Genomic DNA, 25,047 nt, shown 5'->3' with positions numbered 1-25,047 from the left:
TAGTCGCCATAGTCAAGAGTGAAATCTTGTGTTATAATTTAATGCTAGCCTGCTATGGCAAAGGAGGCCAATAGAACACTGCGCGGATGCAACTGCACACTGCGCGCAGGCAAAAGCACAATGTGCGCGCAAAAGTACACTGCCGGCCCTTTATGCGCAATAATAGTCGCTGAAGTCAAGAGTGAAATCTTGTGTTATAATTTAATGCTAGCCTGCTATGGCAAACGAGGCCAATAGTACACTGCGCGGATGCAACTGCACACTGCGCGCAGGCAAAAAAGCACATGTGCGCGCAAAAAGTACACTGCCGGCCCTTTATGCGCAATAATAGTCGCTGAAGTCAAGAGTGAAATCTTATGTTCTAATCTAATGTCAGCCTGCTATGGCGAACGATGCCAATAGTCCACTGCGCGCAGGCATTAGGACACTGCCGCGCGATAATATTCATCAAAGTCAAGAGTAAAATCTTTTGTTCTAATCACCACATGTTCAGTAATGGTATTTCCCCCCTTTATTCAAATTACAACCTCTCACTTTCAGTTATTTGAAATGAAATAATCTCTCAAATATCACTATATCTAAAACAAGCCATAGAAAGTTGGTTGCAATTTCAATTATATCATCCAGAAACGACAGAACAAACTCAAATACACTAATAGGAGAAAATATATATTTATTGATATTGTATGTTGTATAGCCTTACTTGTTGGTATCTCAGACGACCAGAACCTTAATAATAATCACCATACTTACTTCACATAGCACGGACATATAGTAGACTACTGACACTCACTCCTATGGAATGGGTATGGGGACTGGACACGCCGGGACCCAGACCCTACTGTTGTCGATCACACATATTAATGTCGTGTTCAGGGTGCTATCAGAGTTATCGGAAATACCTAGTTCCGACTGGGAAGTTTCACTTGAATGACCCTCCAAGTAGGAATTACAAGTGAGAAATAGTGAAAATGTTGTTGCCAATCTTATTGGTTTAAGAATTGTTCCGACTTCAAAACCACTTGAACACAATCATGTGGGAGTTACAACTTCCCATTTTCCACGAGAATGTGAAGTTGGCATAATACAGCATTCAAGTGCTAGTCGGTACTAGGAAACGGACATTTCTGACTTGCTAACTGGTTGAACGCGTTACAATAGCCTAAGTATATAATATGATTGACATAACCACAATAGAAAGGCCTTGGAAGTGCCATAAGTGAAAGCCGACATATTTCATTATTTTTACATTAACCTCTTTAACATGTATTAAATGAATAATGAAGAAAATTGTGTAATTTAGACTCTACGAAATATGAAATGCATTATGAAGAAAATCGTGTACTGTTGCCTACACGGAAAAGGGGGCTTTCTGACCAAAAGTGCACCAGTGTCCCAAAGTATTAATCGAAATCAAGCATAGAAAACAGCGTTAGCATTAATAAAACAATTTTTCCCACGAATTAAGTTGCACGTAAATGTGTGTATTTTCTCACAAATGATGTTCAGAAAATCTCAAACAGTACATAGGCATACAACTACAATGTTTGAAACATTATTAAATAAAGACAACATTTCTGTATATTCATAACGTTTAATTAGCCATAATAAAGAAAATAAAGAAAAATAGGCTATCCGTTTATGGTTGTTGTGTGTTAAATCGCTGTCTTTTTCGCACGAATTAAGTAGCACATAAATTCGTGTCTTTTTCACACAGAAACGCACGAAATCTGATGAAATACATTATGCTACCTGTGGTTTTCGAGCATGGTTATATGTCAGACATTTGAACGGCTACGGATAGCGGAAAGCAAACCCCGTATTGAGTCAATACTGTCATCGATTGGTAAACATAATCCTTAACGTAAATATCCCAGGTTCGTACACAACGATTTTCCTTACATGTTGACTTTGCGCGCAGCCTTGGCGGCGAGCTGCATCCTGTAGGCTTTGCCACGGGTGGATTTGCGAGCGGTTTGCTTGGTTCTGGCCATGGCGCTAGCTTCCTTCTTAGACAGTCGGAGTATAGCCTCGAAATGCCCATGTGAAATGTATAAAGCCGGCAGTGGCATCTGCTGATTGGACACCATCTCCCCACCACCCCGATTGGCCCGTTACGGAGGCCTCCTCTGTCGGCTATCGGAAGGGATGCTTTGCTTCTCTTTTTTTTTGACCGCGCACCCAAAACAGTACACTGCGCACCCAAAACAATACACTGCGCGCCCATAAAACAATACACTGCGCACCCAAAACAATACACTGCGCGCCCACAATACACTGTACGCCAAAAAACAATACACTTTGCGTGCGCCCGCAATAATACACTGCGCGCCCAAAACAATAGATCACTGCTGGCCTTTACACGCAATAATAGTCGCCATAGTCAAGAGTGAAATCTTGTGTTATAATTTAATGCTAGCCTGCTATGGCAAAGGAGGCCAATAGAACACTGCGCGGATGCAACTGCACACTGCGCGCAGGCAAAAGCACAATGTGCGCGCAAAAGTACACTGCCGGCCCTTTATGCGCAATAATAGTCGCTGAAGTCAAGAGTGAAATCTTATGTTCTAATCTAATGTCAGCCTGCTATGGCGAACGATGCCAATAGTCCACTGCGCGCAGGCATTAGGACACTGCCGCGCGATAATATTCATCAAAGTCAAGAGTAAAATCTTTTGTTCTAATCACCACATGTTCAGTAATGGTATTTCCCCCCTTTATTCAAATTACAACCTCTCACTTTCAGTTATTTGAAATGAAATAATCTCTCAAATATCACTATATCTAAAACAAGCCATAGAAAGTTGGTTGCAATTTCAATTATATCATCCAGAAACGACAGAACAAACTCAAATACACTAATAGGAGAAAATATATATTTATTGATATTGTATGTTGTATAGCCTTACTTGTTGGTATCTCAGACGACCAGAACCTTAATAATAATCACCATACTTACTTCACATAGCACGGACATATAGTAGACTACTGACACTCACTCCTATGGAATGGGTATGGGGACTGGACACGCCGGGACCCAGACCCTACTGTTGTCGATCACACATATTAATGTCGTGTTCAGGGTGCTATCAGAGTTATCGGAAATACCTAGTTCCGACTGGGAAGTTTCACTTGAATGACCCTCCAAGTAGGAATTACAAGTGAGAAATAGTGAAAATGTTGTTGCCAATCTTATTGGTTTAAGAATTGTTCCGACTTCAAAACCACTTGAACACAATCATGTGGGAGTTACAACTTCCCATTTTCCACGAGAATGTGAAGTTGGCATAATACAGCATTCAAGTGCTAGTCGGTACTAGGAAACGGACATTTCTGACTTGCTAACTGGTTGAACGCGTTACAATAGCCTAAGTATATAATATGATTGACATAACCACAATAGAAAGGCCTTGGAAGTGCCATAAGTGAAAGCCGACATATTTCATTATTTTTACATTAACCTCTTTAACATGTATTAAATGAATAATGAAGAAAATTGTGTAATTTAGACTCTACGAAATATGAAATGCATTATGAAGAAAATCGTGTACTGTTGCCTACACGGAAAAGGGGGCTTTCTGACCAAAAAGTGCACCAGTATCCCAAAGTATTAATCGAAATCAAGCATAGAAAACAGCGTTAGCATTAATAAAACAATTTTTCCCACGAATTAAGTTGCACGTAAATGTGTGTATTTTCTCACAAATGATGTTCAGAAAATCTCAAACAGTACATAGGCATACAACTACAATGTTTGAAACATTATTAATAAAGACAACATTTCTGTATATTCATAACGTTTAATTAGCCATAATAAAGAAAATAAAGAAAAATAGGCTATCCGTTTATGGTTGTTGTGTGTTAAATTGCTGTCTTTTCGCACGAATTAAGTAGCACATAAATTCGTGTCTTTTCACACAGAAACGCACGAAATCTGATGAAATACATTATGCTACCTGTGGTTTTCTCGAGCACGGTTATATGTCAGACATTTAAACGGCGACGGAGAGCGGAAAGCAAACCCCGTATTGAGTCAATACTGTCATCGATTGGTAAACATAATCCTTAACGTAAATATCCCAGGTTCGTACACAACGATTTTCCTTACATGTTGACTTTGCGCGCAGCCTTGGCGGCGAGCTGCATCCTGTAGGCTTTGCCACGGGTGGATTTGCGAGCGGTTTGCTTGGTTCTGGCCATGGCGCTAGCTTCCTTCTTAGACAGTCGGAGTATAGCCTCGAAATGCCCATGTAAATGTATAAAGCCGGCAGTGGCATCTGCTGATTGGACACCATCTCCCCACCACCCCGATTGGCCCGTTACGGAGGCCTCCTCTGTCGGCTATCGGAAGGGATGCTTTGCTTCTCTTTTTTTTGACCGCGCACCCAAAACAGTACACTGCGCACCCAAAACAATACACTGCGCGCCCATAAAACACACTGTACGCCAAAAAACTTACACTTTGCGTGCGCCCGCAATAATACACTGCGCGCCCAAAACAATAGATCACTGCTGGCCTTTACACGCAATAATAGTCGCCATAGTCAAGAGTGAAATCTTGTGTTATAATTTAATGCTAGCCTGCTATGGCAAACGAGGCCAATAGTACACTGCGCGGATGCAACTGCACACTGCGCGCAGGCAAAAGCACAATGTGCGCGCAAAAGTACACTGCCGGCCCTTTATGCGCAATAATAGTCGCTGAAGTCAAGAGTGAAATCTTGTGTTATAATTTAATGCTAGCCTGCTATGGCAAACGAGGCCAATAGTACACTGCGCGGATGCAACTGCACACTGCGCGCAGGCAAAAGCACAATGTGCGCGCAAAAGTACACTGCCGGCCCTTTATGCGCAATAATAGTCGCTGAAGTCAAGAGTGAAATCTTATGTTCTAATCTAATGCCAGCCTGCTATGGCGAACGATGCCAATAGTCCACTGCGCGCAGGCATTAGGACACTGCCGCGCGATAATATTCGCGAAAGTCAAGAGTAAAATCTTTGTTCTAATCACCACATGTTCAGTAATGGCATTTCCCCCCTTTATTCAAATTACAACCTCTCACTTTCAGTTATTTGAAATGAAATAATCTCTCAAATATCACTATATCTAAAACAAGCCATAGAAAGTTGGTTGCAATTTCAATTAAATCATCCAGAAACGACAGAACAAACTCAAATACACTAATAGGAGAAAATATATATTTATTGATATTGTATGTTGTATAGCCTTACTTGTTGGTATCTCAGGCGACCAGAACCTTAATAATAATCACCATACTTACTTCACATAGCACGGACATATAGTAGACTACTGACACTCACTCCTATGGAATGGGTATGGGGACTGGACACGCCGGGACCCAGACCCTACTGTTGTCGATCACACATATTAATGTCGTGTTCAGGGTGCTATCAGAGTTATCGGAAATAACTAGTTCCGACTGGGAAGTTTCACTTGAATGACCCTCCAAGTAGGAATTACAAGTGAGAAATAGTGAAAATGTTGTTGCCAATCTTATTGGTTTAATAATTGTTCCGACTTCAAAACCACTTGAACACAATCATGTGGGAGTTACAACTTCCCATTTTCCACGAGAATGTGAAGTTGGCATAATACAGCATTCAAGTGCTAGTCGGTACCAAGAAACGGACATTTCTGACTTGCTAACTGGTTGAACGCGTTACAATAGCCTAAGTATATAATATGATTGACATAACCACAATAGAAAGGCCTTGGAAGTGCCATAAGTGAAAGCCGACATATTTCATTATTTTTACATTAACCTCTTTAACATGTATTAAATGAATAATGAAGAAAATTGTGTAATTTAGACTCTACGAAATATGAAATGCATTATGAAGAAAATCGTGTACTTTTGCCTACACGGAAAAGTGGGCTTTCTGACCAAAAGTGCACCAGTATCCCAAAGTATTAATCGAAATCAAGCATAGAAAACAGCGTTAGCATTAATAAAACAATTTTTCCCACGAATTAAGTTGCACGTAAATGTGTGTATTTTCTCACAAATGATGTTCAGAAAATCTCAAACAGTACATAGGCATACAACTACAATGTTTGAAACATTATTAAATAAAGACAACATTTCTGTATATTCATAACGTTTAATTAGCCATAATAAAGAAAATAAAGAAAAATAGGCTATCCGTTTATGGTTGTTGGGTGTTAAATTGCTGTCTTTTCGCACGAATTAAGTAGCACATAAATGCGTGTCTTTTCACACAGAAACGCACGAAATCTGATGAAATACATTATGCTACCTGTGGTTTTCTCGAGCACGGTTATATGTCAGACATTTAAACGGCGACGGATAGCGGAAAGCAAACCCCGTATTGAGTCAATACTGTCATCGATTGGTAAACATAATCCTTAACGTAAATATCCCAGGTTCGTACACAACGATTTTCCTTACATGTTGACTTTGCGCGCAGCCTTGGCGGCGAGCTGCATCCTGTAGGCTTTGCCACGGGTGGATTTGCGAGCGGTTTGCTTGGTTCTGGCCATTGCGCTAGCTTCCTTCTTAGACAGTCGGAGTATAGCCTCGAAATGCCCATGTGAAATGTATAAAGCCGGCAGTGGCATCTGCTGATTGGACACCATCTCCCCACCACCCCGATTTTCCCGTTACGGAGGCCTCCTCTGTCGGCTATCGGAAGGGATGCTTTGCTTCTCTTTTTTTTTGACCGCGCACCCAAAACAGTACACTGCGCACCCAAAACAATACACTGCGCGCCCATAAAACACACTGTACGCCAAAAAACAATACACTTTGCGTGCGCCCGCAATAATACACTGCGCGCCCAAAACAATAGATCACTCTCCTTTACACGCAATAATAGTCGCCATAGTCAAGAGTGAAATCTTGTGTTATAATTTAATGCTAGCCTGCTATGGCAAACGAGGCCAATAGTACACTGCGCGGATGCAACAGCACACTGCGCGCAGGCAAAAAAGCACAATGTGCGCGCAAAAGTACACTGCCGGCCCTTTATGCGCAATAATAGTCGCTGAAGTCAAGAGTGAAATCTTGTGTAATAATTTAATGCTAGCCTGCTATGGCAAACGAGGCCAATAGTACACTGCGCGGTCACTGCACACTGCGCGCAGGCAAAAGCACAATGTGCGCGCAAAAGTACACTGCCGGCCCTTCATGCGCAATAATAGTCGCTGAAGTCAAGAGTGAAATCTTATGTTCTAATCTAATGCCAGCCTCTATGTCGCGCAGGCTTCGCCAAAGTCAAGAGTAAAATCTTTTGTTCTAATCACCACATGTTCAGTAATGGCATTTCCCCCCTTTATTCAAATTACAACCTCTCACTTTCAGTTATTTGAAATGAAATAATCTCTCAAATATCACTATATCTAAAACAAGCCATAGAAAGTTGGTTGCAATTTCAATTAAATCATCCAGAAACGACAGAACAAACTCAAATACACTAATAGGAGAAAATATATATTTATTGATATTGTATGTTGTATAGCCTTACTTGTTGGTATCTCAGACGACCAGAACCTTAATAATAATCACCATACTTACTTCACATAGCACGGACATATAGTAGACTACTGACACTCACTCCTATGGAATGGGTATGGGGACTGGACACGCCGGGACCCAGACCCTACTGTTGTCGATCACACATATTAATGTCGTGTTCAGGGTGCTATCAGAGTTATCGGAAATAACTAGTTCCGACTGGGGAAGTTTCACTTGAATGACCCTCCAAGTAGGAATTACAAGTGAGAAATAGTGAAAATGTTGTTGCCAATCTTATTGGTTTAATAATTGTTCCGACTTCAAAACCACTTGAACACAATCATGTGGGAGTTACAACTTCCCATTTTCCACGAGAATGTGAAGTTGGCATAATACAGCATTCAAGTGCTAGTCGGTACCAAGAAACGGACATTTCTGACTTGCTAACTGGTTGAACGCGTTACAATCTAAGTATATAATATGATTGACATAACCACAATAGAAAGGCCTTGGAAGTGCCATAAGTGAAAGCCGACATATTTCATTATTTTTACATTAACCTCTTTAACATGTATTAAATGAATAATGAAGAAAATTGTGTAATTTAGGCTCTACGAAATATGAAATGCATTATGAAGAAAATCGTGTACTTTTGCCTACACGGAAAAGTGGGCTTTCTGACCAAAAGTGCACCAGTATCCCAAAGTATTAATCGAAATCAAGCATAGAAAACAGCGTTAGCATTAATAAAACAATTTTTCCCACGAATTAAGTTGCACGTAAATGTGTGTATTTTCTCACAAATGATGTTCAGAAAATCTCAAACAGTACATAGGCATACAACTACAATGTTTGAAACATTATTAAATAAAGACAACATTTCTGTATATTCATAACGTTTAATTAGCCATAATAAAGAAAATAAAGAAAAATAGGCTATCCGTTTATGGTTGTTGGGTGTTAAATTGCTGTCTTTTCGCACGAATTAAGTAGCACATAAATGCGTGTCTTTTCACACAGAAACGCACGAAATCTGATGAAATACATTATGCTACCTGTGGTTTTCTCGAGCACGGTTATATGTCAGACATTTAAACGGCGACGGATAGCGGAAAGCAAACCCCGTATTGAGTCAATACTGTCATCGATTGGTAAACATAATCCTTAACGTAAATATCCCAGGTTCGTACACAACGATTTTCCTTACATGTTGACTTTGCGCGCAGCCTTGGCGGCGAGCTGCATCCTGTAGGCTTTGCCACGGGTGGATTTGCGAGCGGTTTGCTTGGTTCTGGCCATGGCGCTAGCTTCCTTCTTAGACAGTCGGAGTATAGCTTCGAAATGCCCATGTGAAATGTATAAAGCCGGCAGTGGCATCTGCTGATTGGACACCATCTCCCCACCACCCCGATTTTCCCGTTACGGAGGCCTCCTCTGTCGGCTATCGGAAGGGATGCTTTGCTTCTCTTTTTTTTGACCGCGCACCCAAAACAGTACACTGCGCACCCAAAACAATACACTGCGCGCCCATAAAACACACTGTACGCCAAAAAACAATACACTTTGCGTGCGCCCGCAATAATACACTGCGCGCCCAAAACAATAGATCACTCTTTTACACGCAATAATAGTCGCCATAGTCAAGAGTGAAATCTTGTGTTATAATTTAATGCTAGCCTGCTATGGCAAACGAGGCCAATAGTACACTGCGCGGATGCAACAGCACACTGCGCGCAGGCAAAAGCACAATGTGCGCGCAAAAGTACACTGCCGGCCCTTTATGCGCAATAATAGTCGCTGAAGTCAAGAGTGAAATCTTGTGTAATAATTTAATGCTAGCCTGCTATGGCAAACGAGGCCAATAGTACACTGCGCGGATGCAACTGCACACTGCGCGCAGGCAAAAGCACAATGTGCGCGCAAAAGTACACTGCCGGCCCTTCATGCGCAATAATAGTCGCTGAAGTCAAGAGTGAAATCTTATGTTCTAATCTAATGCCAGCCTGCTATGGCGAACGATGCCAATAGTCCACTGCGCGCAGGCATTCGCCAAAGTCAAGAGTAAAATCTTTTGTTCTAATCACCACATGTTCAGTAATGGCATTTCCCCCCTTTATTCAAATTACAACCTCTCACTTTCAGTTATTTGAAATGAAATAATCTCTCAAATATCACTATATCTAAAACAAGCCATAGAAAGTTGGTTGCAATTTCAATTAAATCATCCAGAAACGACAGAACAAACTCAAATACACTAATAGGAGAAAATATATATTTATTGATATTGTATGTTGTATAGCCTTACTTGTTGGTATCTCAGGCGACCAGAACCTTAATAATAATCACCATACTTACTTCACATAGCACGGACATATAGTAGACTACTGACACTCACTCCTATGGAATGGGTATGGGGACTGGACACGCCGGGACCCAGATCCTACTGTTGTCGATCACACATATTAATGTCGTGTTCAGGGTGCTATCAGAGTTATCGGAAATAACTAGTTCCGACTGGGAAGTTTCACTTGAATGACCCTCCAAGTAGGAATTACAAGTGAGAAATAGTGAAAATGTTGTTGCCAATCTTATTGGTTTAAGAATTGTTCCGACTTCAAAACCACTTGAACACAATCATGTGGGAGTTACAACTTCCCATTTTCCACGAGAATGTGAAGTTGGCATAATACAGCATTCAAGTGCTAGTCGGTACTAGGAAACGGACATTTCTGACTTGCTATCTGGTTGAACGCGTTACAATAGCCTAAGTATATAATATGATTGACATAACCACAATAGAAAGGCCTTGGAAGTGCCATAAGTGAAAGCCGACATATTTCATTATTTTTACATTAACCTCTTTAACATGTATTAAATGAATAATGAAGAAAATTGTGTAATTTAGGCTCTACGAAATATGAAATGCATTATGAAGAAAATCGTGTACTGTTGCCTACACGGAAAAGGGGGCTTTCTGACCAAAAGTGCACCAGTGTCCCAAAGTATTAATCGAAATCAAGCATAGAAAACAGCGTTAGCATTAATAAAACAATTTTTCCCACGAATTAAGTTGCACGTAAATGTGTGTATTTTCTCACAAATGATGTTCAGAAAATCTCAAACAGTACATAGGCATACAACTACAATGTTTGAAACATTATTAAATAAAGACAACATTTCTGTATATTCATAACGTTTAATTAGCCATAATAAAGAAAATAAAGAAAAAATAGGCTATCCGTTTATGGTTGTTGTGTGTTAAATTGCTGTCTTTTCGCACGAATTAAGTAGCACATAAATTCGTGTCTTTTCACACAGAAACGCACGAAATCTGATGAAATACATTATGCTACCTGTGGTTTTCTCGAGCACGGTTATATGTCAGACATTTGAACGGCTACGGATAGCGGAAAGCAAACCCCGTATTGAGTCAATACTGTCATCGATTGGTAAACATAATCCTTAACGTAAATATCCCAGGTTCGTACACAACGATTTTCCTTACATGTTCGAGGCTTCTGCGCGCAGCCTTGGCGGCGAGCTGCATCCTGTAGGCTTTGCCACGGGTGGATTTGCGAGCGGTTTGCTTGGTTCTGGCCATGGCGCTAGCTTCATTCTTAGACAGTCGGAGTATAGCCTCGAAATGCCCATGTGAAATGTATAAAGCCGGCAGTGGCATCTGCTGATTGGACACCATCTCCCCACCACCCCGATTGGCCCGTTACGGAGGCCTCCTCTGTCGGCTATCGGAAGGGATGCTTTGCTTCTCTTTTTTTTTGACCGCGCACCCAAAAGAGTACACCGCGCACCCAAAACAATACACTGCGCGCCCATAAAACACACTGTACGCCAAAAAACAATACACTTTGCGTGCGCCCGCAATAATACACTGCGCGCCCAAAACAATAGATCACTGCTGGCCTTTACACGCAATAATAGTCGCCATAGTCAAGAGTGAAATCTTGTGTTATAATTTAATGCTAGCCTGCTATGGCAAAGGAGGCCAATAGTACACTGCGCGGATGCAACTGCACACTGCGCGCAGGCAAAAGCACAATGTGTGCGCAAAAGTACACTGCCGGCCCTTTATGCGCAATAATAGTCGCTGAAGTCAAGAGTGAAATCTTGTGTTATAATTTAATGCTAGCCTGCTATGGCAAACGAGGCCAGTAGTACACTGCGCGGATGCAACTGCACACTGCGCGCAGGCAAAAGCACAATGTGCGCGCAAAAGTACACTGCCGGGCCTTTATGCGCAATAATAGTCGCTGAAGTCAAGAGTGAAATCTTATGTTCTAATCTAATGTCAGCCTGCTATGGCGAACGATGCCAATAGTCCACTGCGCGCAGGCATTAGGACACTGCCGCGCGATAATATTCATCAAAGTCATGAGTAAAATCTTTTGTTCTAATCACCACATGTTCAGTAATGGTATTTCCCCCCTTTATTCAAATTACAACCTCTCACTTTCAGTTATTTGAAATGAAATAATCTCTCAAATATCACTATATCTAAAACAAGCCATAGAAAGTTGGTTGCAATTTCAATTAAATCATCCAGAAACGACAGAACAAACTCAAATACAATAGGAGAAAATATATATTTATTGATATTGTATAGCCTTACTTGTTGGTATCTCAGACGACCAGAACCTTAATAATAATCACCATACTTACTTCACATAGCACGGACATATAGTAGACTACTGACACTCACTCCTATGGAATGGGTATGGGGACTGGACACGCCGGGACCCAGACCCTACTGTTGTCGATCACACATATTAATGTCGTGTTCAGGGTGCTATCAGAGTTATCGGAAATACCTAGTTCCGACTGGGAAGTTTCACTTGAATGACCCTCCAAGTAGGAATTACAAGTGAGAAATAGTGAAAATGTTGTTGCCAATCTTATTGGTTTAAGAATTGTTCCGACTTCAAAACCACTTGAACACAATCATGTGGGAGTTACAACTTCCCATTTTCCACGAGAATGTGAAGTTGGCATAATACAGCATTCAAGTGCTAGTCGGTACTAGGAAACGGACATTTCTGACTTGCTAACTGGTTGAACGCGTTACAATAGCCTAAGTATATAATATGATTGACATAACCACAATAGAAAGGCCTTGGAAGTGCCATAAGTGAAAGCCGACATATTTCATTATTTTTACATTAACCTCTTTAACATGTATTAAATGAATAATGAAGAAAATTGTGTAATTTAGACTCTACGAAATATGAAATGCATTATGAAGAAAATCGTGTACTGTTGCCTACACGAAAAAGGGGGCTTTCTGACCAAAAGTGCACCAGTATCCCAAAGTATTAATCGAAATCAAGCATAGAAAACAGCGTTAGCATTAATAAAACAATTTTTCCCACGAATTAAGTTGCACGTAAATGTGTGTATTTTCTCACAAATGATGTTCAGAAAATCTCAAACAGTACATAGGCATACAACTACAATGTTTGAAACATTATTAAATAAAGACAACATTTCTGTATATTCATAACGTTTAATTAGCCATAATAAAGAAAATAAAGAAAATAGGCTATCCGTTTATGGTTGTTGTGTGTAGCCTAAATTGCTGTCTTTTCGCACGAATTAAGTAGCACATAAATTCGTGTCTTTTCACACAGAAACGCACGAAATCTGATGAAATACATTATGCTACCTGTGGTTTTCTCGAGCACGGTTATATGTCAGACATTTAAACGGCGACGGATAGTGGAAAGCAAACCCCGTATTGAGTCAATACTGTCATCGATTGGTAAACATAATCCTTAACGTAAATATCCCAGGTTCGTACACAACGATTTTCCTTGCATGTTTTGCTAGGTCCTGCAGGACATCACCCCCTTCATCTTCCTGGAATAAAACAATCACACACAAACACAGACATTCTTTCAATGTTGGGAACACATTTTACATGAACATTTAAATCAAGATGGATTACGAGATGCCCAGGCTGATGCGCAAAGGCAACTATGCCGAGCGTGTGGGCGCTGTCGCACCAGTCTACCTGGCTTCCGTGCTCGAGTGCCTGACTGCTGAGATCCTGGAGTTGGCCGGAGACATTGCCCATGCAAACAAGAAGCCTCACATTACACTGATTAACTCTATAGTATTATCCCAGTTTACGGTCTTGCCTACACCTAGCGAACAGTTTTTTAATTGATATGAAAAATAAATATTCCATTTGATTTGGAACAGCAAGCCAGACAAAATTAAACGGGCCTATTTATAAAATGAATATCAATAGAGAGGACAGAATTGATTAAATATTTTAAGCTTGGACCTACCACCAAAAGCTTCAGTCATACAAAAGTTATACTTAAATCCGAACTGGTTCTCTAGAAATGTGTAAGACTGTCTCACCACGTTCAATAAATGGCATTTCCCCCTTTATTCAGATTACAACCTCTCACTTTCAGTTATTTGAAATGAAATCAATTCTCAAATATCACTATATCTAAAACAAGCCATATAAAGTTGGATGCAATTTCAATTTAATCATCCAGAAACGACAGAACAAACTCAAATACACTAATAGAAAAATACATATGTCTTGATATTGTACAGCCTACTTGTTGGTATCTCAGACGACCAGAACCTTAATAATAATCACCATACTTACTTCACAAACAATAATTATACTAGCTGCCTGCACATAGCACAGACATATCACTGTAAACCCGAATAAGTAAGCAGAACTTTAAGAAAGTGAGGCAATCCGTTGCCACTGTTTTTTTGAGTTCATAAACTCAAACATTTGAGTATATCATTGCTTATATATTTGGAGTTCATGTTAAATGTAATTTTTAATTATAATTAAATGTACTGATTAAGCCAACTCAAACATTTTCAGTTTATGCTACTCAGAATATTTATTCATCTTTCTCATTGCAATATCTCAAGAGAACTTAATAATTTCAAGCATGAAAATGAAACATAAATATCCTGAGTTAACTTAACATTTATTCGTTTTTTCAATCAATCTTCTGATTACCCATAACTCAAAAGCATAGACTTGTTACAACTCAAAATCATTTACCACCAAACTTAAAATATTTGTGGCAACTGATTGCCTTAAAAATAATAAGTACTCTTGACTTAAAGGTCAAACAAAAAAAACCTAATCTATTCAGATGTTTAGTATAAACTTTTATTGTCCAGTCTTTTAGCAAAAAAATATGAAATAAAAAAACATTAATAAAAAATAACAATTAACAAGTCTACTTCTGGGCATTTTGTTTATACTTTAAGATGAACTATGTAATAGTAGAACATATTCAAACTCAGAAAAGCTAAAATTACATTAAGAAAATATAAGTTTATACACATAGCTATTTTATATAATGTTAATTCAACATTACCAGGAGGGCATCAGCAAGTCTTGGGTGGTGACCAAACATTTGTTTAGAAAGATTATTTGCCCACACCTGTGCCTTTTAGCACAAAATGAAACAATCTATTTAATAATAATAGTAATATAACAATAATAGTAATACAAATAATTAAGAATTAAAAAGAGAATTAAATAAACAATTACAAAGCCACGCTTTTGGCCATCTGGTTGTAAACTTGCAGTGCAGCAATGTATAAACAAATTGCTTGTAAATTCTTCACAACTAAAACTGCTAAAATTTCAAAACGGTACATTAACATGTACAAAGGCAGTGTTTAGCCTTCCTTTGGCTATCTGGTTCAAATCTAGCAACTTCAGGGTGCACTGTATAGTTTTAGAAAATTAATTCAAACTCGAAAAGCAAAATTAACAATATTAATAAGACAATAAAAATTATTTTACCATTTCCATAACTGAATAAACATCCCATCCTCAGAAGAAAATAAAGTCCCTATAACACTGTTTCCAACTAGAAAGGTGGCTACTTTATAAAGTAAAGTAGCCTGAAACTTCGAGGACAGTTTATTTATTTATGAAAATGTATCAATGAAGAGCTTTCCTTTCTGATAAAAATGTACTTCCCAAAGCTATATAGTACACCTTTTAAAAACAAAATGCCATAGTGTATAAATATGGAGGATATATTTATTCATAATTCAAATTGAAAGTCCAAAGAGAAAAAGAAGCAAGATCAAATTAATAGTATTATTTTACTACGCTACTAGGAAAAATCATGCCATAATTAAATGTATGATGTAAAAGCTTAAAATGGAAATACTTCAATTAAAATCTAAAATATAATAGTTTTATTTTAGCCTTTCCCCTTTATAATTTTCAATTCGACATTTTATCTTTTGAATTTTACGTTTTACATTTGACATTGACATTTTCAGATTCACCTTTTACATTTTGATTTAAGCTTTTCATTTAGAAGTGACAGGTGTCAATTTAAATGAGGAGGCATGGCCCAACTGCTGGTGGGAGGGTCTGAAACGACTTCCAGCTGACAGTTGAAGCTTTGCATTTTAAATTTGACTTTTTAAATTTAATTATGGCATGATTTTTCCTAGTAGTGTAGTAAAATAATAATATTTTTTATTTGATCTCGCTTCGTTTTCCCTTTGGCCTTTCAATTTGAATTATGAATAAAAATATCCTCCATATATAAACACTTAATTCAACCCTGAATTTCAGTTTAACAACAATAAAATTTACATTAAAACGTACAAAGACACTGTGTACTTTGTGCCATTTGGCTGAACCCGTTGAGTAGAGCAGCAACTTTAACATAAACAGTTGAACAGTATTCAACATGGACCTGACATGACATATTCTCATTATGGACTATGCTCTAACAGAGTGAGCCATCAGAATCCACCACTCCTTTTTGGATCTTCAGTTACACATACAACATCAGCTCATTTTTAAGATTCTGCAGCTTGGGTGACAGTTTAGAGTCATCAAGACCAAGCAAGATTTTCTGTGTGAACTCAAAAGTGTTTGTCAGTCCCTTGGGATAGCTGAGATGTAGTGCATAAATCAGGCCGAACATTACCAGGAAGGCATCAGCAAGCCTGGGGAGACTGACAACCACATCACCCTCTAGGACGACAGAGACTCTCACTGGGTGGTAGTGAACTGGGCTTGTGGCATCATCACTGACTGTTGTAAGGAGGACCACTGATGCATCCCACAGGTCTGGCTCATCCATATCATCCTTTAAAAAATGAAAAGGGAGAACATATACTAATCACATTTACTGAAACTATGGCTGTGGCAATTTTGATTACAGTTGGATGTAGGGGTGGAACGGTACATGTATTTGTATTGAACCGAAATGGTACGGGCGTCTCGGTACGGTACATGCATTTACACGGAGAATACACAGTATAAAAATAAATAAAACTTGAGTGCAAATTAATGAATGTAATGCGGAACTACTGTTAGACAAGCGGTTCTTTAGGGACACCTAATCTGTAGCCCTGCCCTTAGCTCTGAAGCTCCCGAGCCCCGCCTACATGTCGAGTCAGTCAGTCCAGTCCAAATGAAGAGTCCACATGAAACAAACTAGTCCCTTCCAAATACAACCAAACACGGACGTAGCTGTATCCCTTCTCGCCTTGACCACAAATGGCCTCCAGGCCCGTTTGATTCGCTGTTTGCTCCGGTATTAGCTGTTAGCTCCGCCGTTAGCTGTTAGCTTCGCCGTTAGAGTGTGAAGCTAACACCAAAACTCGTCAACTGCTCTGTGTAACCGAAGCTGCTCTTTTAACATCCCTGCTCTGTGCATTCACATATGAGAGCAGCGCTTGTCTCCCATATCACACTACTAGCTGATTGTCTTATTTTGTTTACAAGTTACAGATGGAGTCTGGAGATGATGCAGGGTACTTCTTGTTTACTGTTTACATCTTACTTTATACACTTCAAGCTGTTACAGCTAGCTCAGTGGACAGCCTGAGACATGCACAATAAAAAAATGTGCCTTCTGCATTTTTGTTTTGCTTTCCCCTCCATTGTACCAAACCGAACCGTAATGTCTGAACCGAGGTATGAACCGAACCGTGACTTCTGTGTACTGTTCCACCCCTAGTTGGATGTCATTTAAATAACAATAAATACACAAGTCTGAAAGACTCCTGTTCATTCTGCTGCGTTGTGCTCTCGTTGCTGAGAAAGTGAGATTACTTTTATGTGTTCCACTGTGAGGCTAATGACGGCTACTTGATTTTCTTTGCAGTTGATTTTTTTGATGCTGTAATGGGCTCAAAATGACACTTCACACTTATAAACATCTTGCCAGAGGTTTGTAGTTGAAACACTGGTACATATACATAAATTCTAGTGTGTTGGAAATGAAATGAAGATATTAATTTGTTAATTTACAGTACAATAGGCCTGATATCTCTTTACTGGGACTTACCACACATGTTCTGAAAAATACAGAGACTTCCTCTAGTAGATAATCAGGAAGGGCATGGAGAACAGTGGTACGCCTTGTGTGGACATCATGTAATTCCTAAGAAGATTAAAACAGTGTTGTGACAAGTTTACTTATCAAACCCAATGACAAACAGTCCCAACTAATAATTAATTAATTAATTAATTAATTAATTAATTGCCAATATCTGCACATAAATCCACTAATAACCTGCTGACTGGTGCAATTGTGGAATTAAAAAGCTTATTTGAAGCATTAAACTCCCAACATTACACTAAGACTACCTGTGAAATGTATAATCACCTGTGTATCATGGACTTTGAAAATGTTTGCCAACGCATCTGCAGTCTTTTCAGTTTGGGAAGCTTTCTGTCTAAATAAGGCCATCAAACGAGGAGTGTGGCGATCAAGCTCGGCATAGAAAGTGTTAGGTAGGTTCTGGTTAGTTATCCGTTGGAACTCTACATATACCTCCATTGAGGAAAGGACAGTAACAGCAATTATTTATTTTAGGATGAATGAAATTAGGCAACATTACACACAATGTGACATACAGTAGCAAAGATAAAAACAGAAAAAATAACCTACAAAATGAATTTATTTATTAAATTAATGATGATTTTACCTCAGACTGCATATGAAGAGCAGGCCAGAGGTCCATTAGCTCTTTCACCGGTGGGCAGGACATTACAATAATCTGTCGTCGCAAGGCAAACGTGTTCTGCATCATCTTACTAATAAGGGGTAGGTTTCTCTCAGTCTTCTTTACTTCCTCGACAATAGCCTGCCTCAAAAGGTCAAGGCTTGAGGGATCCTCTCCTTGAGGAAAGTTAGGCAGAAAGTTGACCTCTGCACACTTAGGCCTTTTGATGTTGGAGTGTGAAGGTTCATTCTCAGGGTTTTTTCGGCTTCTTTTCCCAGCATTTACAGCGACCTCCTGACATCCAGCCCTTCTCATCTTGGTCCTGCAATTGCCCATTTTAAACTTGATGCTGTTTTTCCAGCCATCCCATCCATTGTCAGATCCTGCTTCTATTAAACAGGGGTGTTTCCTCACAAGAGCTTCAGCCACCATTGCTATCTCTTTATCACTGGGGTAAGCCTTAAAACCATATATGGTAGATGCCAGTTTGTCTAAAATATTGTGCTTTTGGTCCCTTGACAACTGAAGAGGTCTCTCATTCTTTTCAAATTCAGCATTCCCATCTCTAAGTGTCAGCTCAACGTCAAATGCAAATGTGGGAATTTGTAAAGGACCTGGAGGCCATCTGCTCAGACGTTCTGGGGATGACACATCTGAAAGGGTATCAGTTGATGCAAGAGAACTGGAATCCTGTCTAACTGAAATATGAACACAGGCTTTTTGTGGTAACTCCTCGATGTCAACAAGGCAAGTGAGTTTTCCATCAAAGTCTGGATCTTTGTATTGCAAACTGAAGTCACAGTCCAATTCCAGTTGTTCTTTTAAAATCTCAATCACTGCATCAACAGAGGCTGGACGGGAGCTGAGTTTTAATTTTCTAACACGGTCTGCCTCGATGACACGAAGGATAATGTTTTGTGGGGCTTCAGCTGCCATCACTTTAATAAAAGAAGAGATTTGGAGGTTAACAACACATCAGCACACAGACATTATAGTGCATTTATAAGGCTTTCTAAATGTTTATAATCATTAATGACAACCTCCAACGGGGGGGTGAGGAGGCCGTGGCGGACATAATGAATGTATGGCAAAACAAACACTTCTTATGTTCTTGAGTATGATATATTGACAGATGAGTACTCAGGGCACTAAGTGTCTGAAATGTGGACATGCAATCATCATGGAGGCATGAGAGCGGGCTCATTTTTGAAAAGTGGCTGTGCTGCAGTCTGCAGTGTTTAAATAAATATTTTCTAGTGGTAAAAGAAGCTGAACACAACTTACAGTGCCAAGTCATATTTGTTGCAGCAACCTGAAAACACACAAAAAAATATTATTTTACAGGACACCTGTCATGAAGTTTAAACCTCCATCAGAACTATCAAAAACTGCAGTCATATTCCTCATACTAAAAGTGTACAACAATATAGCTACACCAACATTGATTAAAACAAAGTAGATGTGTAAAATGCCTGTTAGACTATTCAAAACATTTTATTACACAAATAAGTCAAAGTTAGGTAACGTTGGGCTGGTAGCATCCATAAATTCTTATCGTAGCAATAACAAAAATATGAATACAAAAAAAGTAACCAGCTAATTCAACTTGCAGAGAATAGCTTTCAGTTAGCCTAAGTCACAACACGTGGAGTTAGCTTCTGCTTTCATTCACAACACTGACACAGCTCCAGCACAGATTTTGAGTTTTTATTGAGCAGTACATGATACCTTACTATCCACCGCTGCACGTTGGGCTCAACCAGTTTTTTACAACTACATTAGCCTAGCCATGTAGCCTATACAGCTAGCTAACTGGCGGGATGACTTTGCATGTTAGCTTGCTAACCTAACAGATAACCGTTTTACATTGCTAACGTGACTCACTTTGTCCGTCTTAAAAACACGTTGAACCTCCAGAAACAAACATACAAACATTCAAGCAAGTTTTATGTTGACTACTTACATTCACAACTCATTTGTGCAGAGCTGAGTGTTACCCTCCGGTCTCCTGCCCTTCTCCTCGGCTCCGGTCTGCTGCCTGAAGAGGAAGTGCACGCAAATACTACAAAATATATACTACATATATGTAATTTATTAACTAGCCAACCTTTGAAACAAGCAAACTATTAACAATTAATTATTTATAAAGGTATATACACGTGTGTGTGTGTGTGTGTGTGTGATATTTTATATATATACAAATCTATCTGATGCAATTGATTTATTCTCAATTCGTTCTTGATTTGATTCATTTGTTCTTTCAAAATAAGACATAAATTCATGTTTAATCCATATAGTTTTAAGTAAAAAAAAATATGTTAAGTAGCAGTTACATAAAAATGAAAAATGTTCATATTATTATTATTATTATTATTATTATTATTATTATAAGTTCAATAAACTCAAAAAGAAGAAAATTGCTACTGGCACTCAACATTTTTAAGTAAGTACAACTTTTAAGAACATTTTAAGTTTACACTACGTATTACAATTAATTATTTTGAACATTCGGGTTTACAGTGTAGTAGACTACTTACACTCACTCGTATGGAATGGGTATGGGGACTACATTATGCTACCTGTGGCTTTCTCATGCACGGTTATACGTCAGACATTTAAACAGCTAGGGATAGCGGAAAGTAAACCCCGTATTGAGTCAATACTGACATCTATTGGTAAACATAATCCTTAACGTAAATATCCCAGGTTAGTACACAACGATTTTCCTTACATTTTGTGCTAGGTCCTGCAGGACATCACCCCCTTCATCTTCCTGGAAAAAAAAAAACACAAACACAAACATTATTTCAATGTCGGGAACAAATGTTACAACAACAATGTTGGGAACAAATGTTACATGAACATCTACCAGCTGTAGCTCAGCTGGTAGAGCACGGCGCTTGTAACGTCAGGGTAGTAGGTTCGATCACCCGGGACCACCCATACACACAAATCTATGCACGCATGACTGTAAGTCATTTTGGATAAAAGCGTCAGTTAAATGGCATATTATTATTATTATTATTATTATTATTATTTAAATCAAGCTGGATTACAAGATGCCCTTATTTTTTAAAATCAGAATGTAGTGAACAGGCTGATGCGCAAAGGCAACTACGCTGAGCGTGTGGGCGCTGTCGCACCAGTCTACCTGGCCGCCGTGCTTGAATACCTGACTGCTGAGACCCTGGAGTTGGCCGGAGACACTGCCTGTGCAAACAAGAAGACTCACATCATCCCCTGTCACCTGCAGCTGGCCTTCCGTAACGACGAGGACCCAACATCCGGGCGGTGCTACTCCCCAAGAAGACAGAGAATGCCGTCAAAGCCAAGTCAATTCGCTACTGCGGCATCAACTTGACTACTCAACCCCCAAAGGCTATTTTAAGTGCCAACCAATTGAGTGGGTGTATACACAAAGAACCAGACACCTGGATAGTTCCCGTTAAGGTTCCCCCCGGAAGAGAAATGGTTTCTGACTGCAACAGTGAGTCCTACAACATCTTAATTATGTCAACCCCCTCTCCACTAAGCACCCCAGATATTTTAGGGACACATATCACTTCTTAGAAAATATCAAACACATAGCTGTTCCCTCCCAAACATATACACATATATACAGTATCTCACAAAAGTGAGTACACCCCTCACATTTTTGTAAATATTTGAGTATATCTTTTCATGTGACAACACTGAAGAAATGACACTTTGCTACATTGTAGAGTAGTGAATGTACAGCTTGTATAACAGTGTATATTTGCTGTCCCCTCAAAATAACTCAACACACAGCCATTAATGTCTAAACCTCTGGCAACAAAAGTGAGTACACCCCTAAGTGAAAATGTTCACTCGTTAGTGTTACAAGGTCTCAGGTGTGAATGGGGAGCAGGTGTGTTAAAATTTGGTGTCATCGCTCTCACACTCCCTCATACTGGTCACTGGAAGTTCAACATGGCACCTCATGGCAAAGAACTCTGAGGATCTGAAAAAAAGAATTGTTGCTCTACATAAAGATGGCCTGGGCTATAAGAAGATTGCCAAGACCCTGAAACTGAGCTGCAGCACGGTGGCCAAGACCATACAGCGGTTTAACAGGACAGGTTCCACTCAGAACAGGCCTCACCATGGTCGACCAAAGAAGTTGAGTGAACGTGCTCAGCGTCATATCCAGAGGTTGTCTTTGGGAAATAGACGTATGAGTGCTGCCAGCATTGCTGCAGCGGTTGAAGGGGTCGGGGGCAGCCTGTCAGTGCTCAGACCATACACTGCACCAAATTGGTCTGCATGGCTGTCGTCCCAGAAGGAAGCCTCTTCTAAAGATGATGCACAAGAAAGACCGCAAACAGTTTGCTGAAGACAAGCAGACTAAGGACATGGATTACTGGAACCATGTCCTGTGGTCTGATGAGACCAAGATAAACTTATTTGGTTCAGCTAGTGTCAAGCGTGTGGCGGCAACCAGGTGTGGAGTACAAAGACAAGTGTCTTGCCTACAGTCAAACATGGTGGTGGGAGTGTCATGGTCTGGGGCTGCATGAGTGCTGTCGGCACTGGGGAGCTACAGTTCATTGAGGGAACCATTACTGCCAACATGTACTGTGACATACTGAAGCAGAGCATGATCCCCTCCCTTCGGAGACTGAGCCGCAGGGCAGTATTCCAACATGATAACGACCCCAAACACACCTCAAAGACGACCACTGCCTTGCTAAAGAAGCTGAGGGTAAAGGTGATGGACTGGCCAAGCAGGTCTCCAGACCTAAACCCTATTGAGTATCTGTGGGGTATCCTCAAACGGAAGGTGAAGGAGTGCAAGGTCTCTAACATCCACCAGCTCCGTGATGTCGTCATGGCGGAGTGGAAGAGGACTCCAGTGGCAACCTGTGAAGCTCTGGTGAACTCCATGCCCAAGAGGGTTAAGGCAGTGCTGGAAAATGATGGTGTCCACACAAAATATTGACACTTTGGGCCCAATTTGGACATTTTCACTTTGGGGTGTACTCACTTTTGTTGCCAGCGATTTAGACATTAATGGCTGTGTGTTGTGTTATTTTGAGGGGACAGCAAATTTACACTGTTATACAAACTGTACACTCAATACTTTACATTGTAGCAAAGTGTCATTTCTTCAGTGATGTCGCATGAAAAGATATACTCAAATATTTACAAAAATGTGAGGGGTGTACTCACTTTTGTGAGATACTGTGTGTGTGTGTGTGTGTGTGTGTATATATATATATATATATATATGTATATATATGTATATATATGTATATATATGTATATATATATATATATATATATGTATATATATATATATATATATATATATATATATATATATACATACACACACGTGGGGGAAAAAAGTATTTAGTCAGCCACCAACTGTGCAAGTTCTCCCACTTAAAAAGATGAGAGGCCTGTAATTTTCATCATAGGTCAACTATGACAGAGAAAATGAGAAGAAAAAAAATCCAGAAAATCACATTGTAGGATTTTTAATGAATTTATTTGCAAATTATGGTGGAAAATAAGTATTTGGTCAATAACAAAAGTTACTCAATACTTTGTTATATACCCTTTGTTGGCAATGACACAGGTCAAACGTTTTCTGTAAGTCTTCACAAGGTTTTCACACACTGTTGCTGGTATTTTGGCCCATTCCTCCATGCAGATCTCCTCTAGAGCAGTGATGTTTTGGGGCTGTCGCTGGGCAACACGGACTTTCAACTCCCTCCAAAGATTTTCTATGGGGTTGAGATCTGGAGACTGGCTAGGCCACTCCAGGACCTTGAAATGCTTCTTACGAAGCCACTCCTTTGTTGCCCGGGCGGTGTGTTTGGGATCATTGTCATGCTGAAAGACCCAGCCACGTTTCATCTTCAATGCCCTTGCTGATGGAAGGAGGTTTTCACTCAAAATCTCACGATACATGGCCCCATTCATTCTTTCCTTTACACGGATCAGTCGTCCTTGTCCCTTTGCAGAAAAACAGCCCCAAAGCATGATGTTTCCACCCCCATGCTTCACAGTAGGTATGGTGTTCTTTGGATGCAACTCAGCATTCTTTGTCCTCCAAACACGACAAGTTGAGTTTTTACCAAAAAGTTATATTTTGGTTTCATCTGACCATATGACATTCTCCCAATCCTCTTCTGGATCATCCAAATGCACTCTAGCAAACTTCAGACGGGCCTGGACATGTACTGGCTTAAGCAGGGGGACACGTCTGGCACTGCAGGATTTGAGTCCCCGGCGGCGTAGTGTGTTACTGATGGTAGGCTTTGTTACTTTGGTCCCAGCTCTCTGCAGGTCATTCACTAGGTCCCCCCGTGTGGTTCTGGGATTTTTGCTCACCGTTCTTGTGATCAGTTTGACCCCACGGGGTGAGATCTTGCGTGGAGCCCCAGATCGAGGGAGATTATCAGTGGTCTTGTATGTCTTCCATTTCATAATAATTGCTCCCACAGTTGATTTCTTCAAACCAAGCTGCTTACCTATTGCAGATTCAGTCTTCCCAGCCTGGTGCAGGTCTACAATTTTGTTTCTGGTT

The 25,047-nt window shown here is 39.8% G+C and overlaps 1 protein-coding gene and 1 long non-coding RNA gene across 2 annotated transcripts; both read right to left on the bottom strand.

Moving 5' to 3' along the window:
• Nucleotides 1–16,176: 16,176 nt before the first annotated feature.
• On the bottom strand, nt 16,177–18,806 carry LOC123487218. The gene is made up of 3 exons (XM_045218377.1): nt 18,474–18,806; nt 17,831–17,926; nt 16,177–16,624 (listed from the first exon to the last, which is right to left on the bottom strand). Exons 1-3 carry the CDS (start codon nt 18,804–18,806, stop codon nt 16,307–16,309), a joined length of 747 nt encoding a protein of 248 aa, XP_045074312.1. The 3' UTR covers nt 16,177–16,306.
• Nucleotides 18,807–18,832: 26 nt separating this feature from the next.
• On the bottom strand, nt 18,833–20,532 carry LOC123487219. The gene is made up of 3 exons (XR_006659685.1): nt 20,455–20,532; nt 19,776–19,803; nt 18,833–19,429 (listed from the first exon to the last, which is right to left on the bottom strand). It is a non-coding gene; the product is annotated as an uncharacterized LOC123487219 (long non-coding RNA).
• Between the last annotated feature and the right edge of the window lie 4,515 nt (nt 20,533–25,047).

This window comes from Coregonus clupeaformis, unplaced genomic scaffold (assembly GCF_020615455.1).
Source record: "Coregonus clupeaformis isolate EN_2021a unplaced genomic scaffold, ASM2061545v1 scaf1534, whole genome shotgun sequence".
In the NCBI taxonomy this organism is placed as follows: Eukaryota; Metazoa; Chordata; class Actinopteri; order Salmoniformes; family Salmonidae; genus Coregonus; species Coregonus clupeaformis.
Note: the sequence above shows the minus strand (reverse complement) of the source record. Positions and strands in the feature narration are given on the sequence as shown.

Coding starts and splice junctions, on each gene's coding strand:
- LOC123487218 (XM_045218377.1), bottom strand. CDS start 18,806: ATGAGAAGGGCTGGATGTCAGGAGGTCGCTGTAAATGCTGGGAAAAGA. Junction 17,927..18,473: donor CTCTTCATATGCAGTCTGAG/GTAAAATCATCA, acceptor TAATCTTCTTAG/GAATTACATGATGTCCACAC. Junction 16,625..17,830: donor TATTTTTCAGAACATGTGTG/GTAAGTCCCAGT, acceptor CATTTTTTAAAG/GATGATATGGATGAGCCAGA.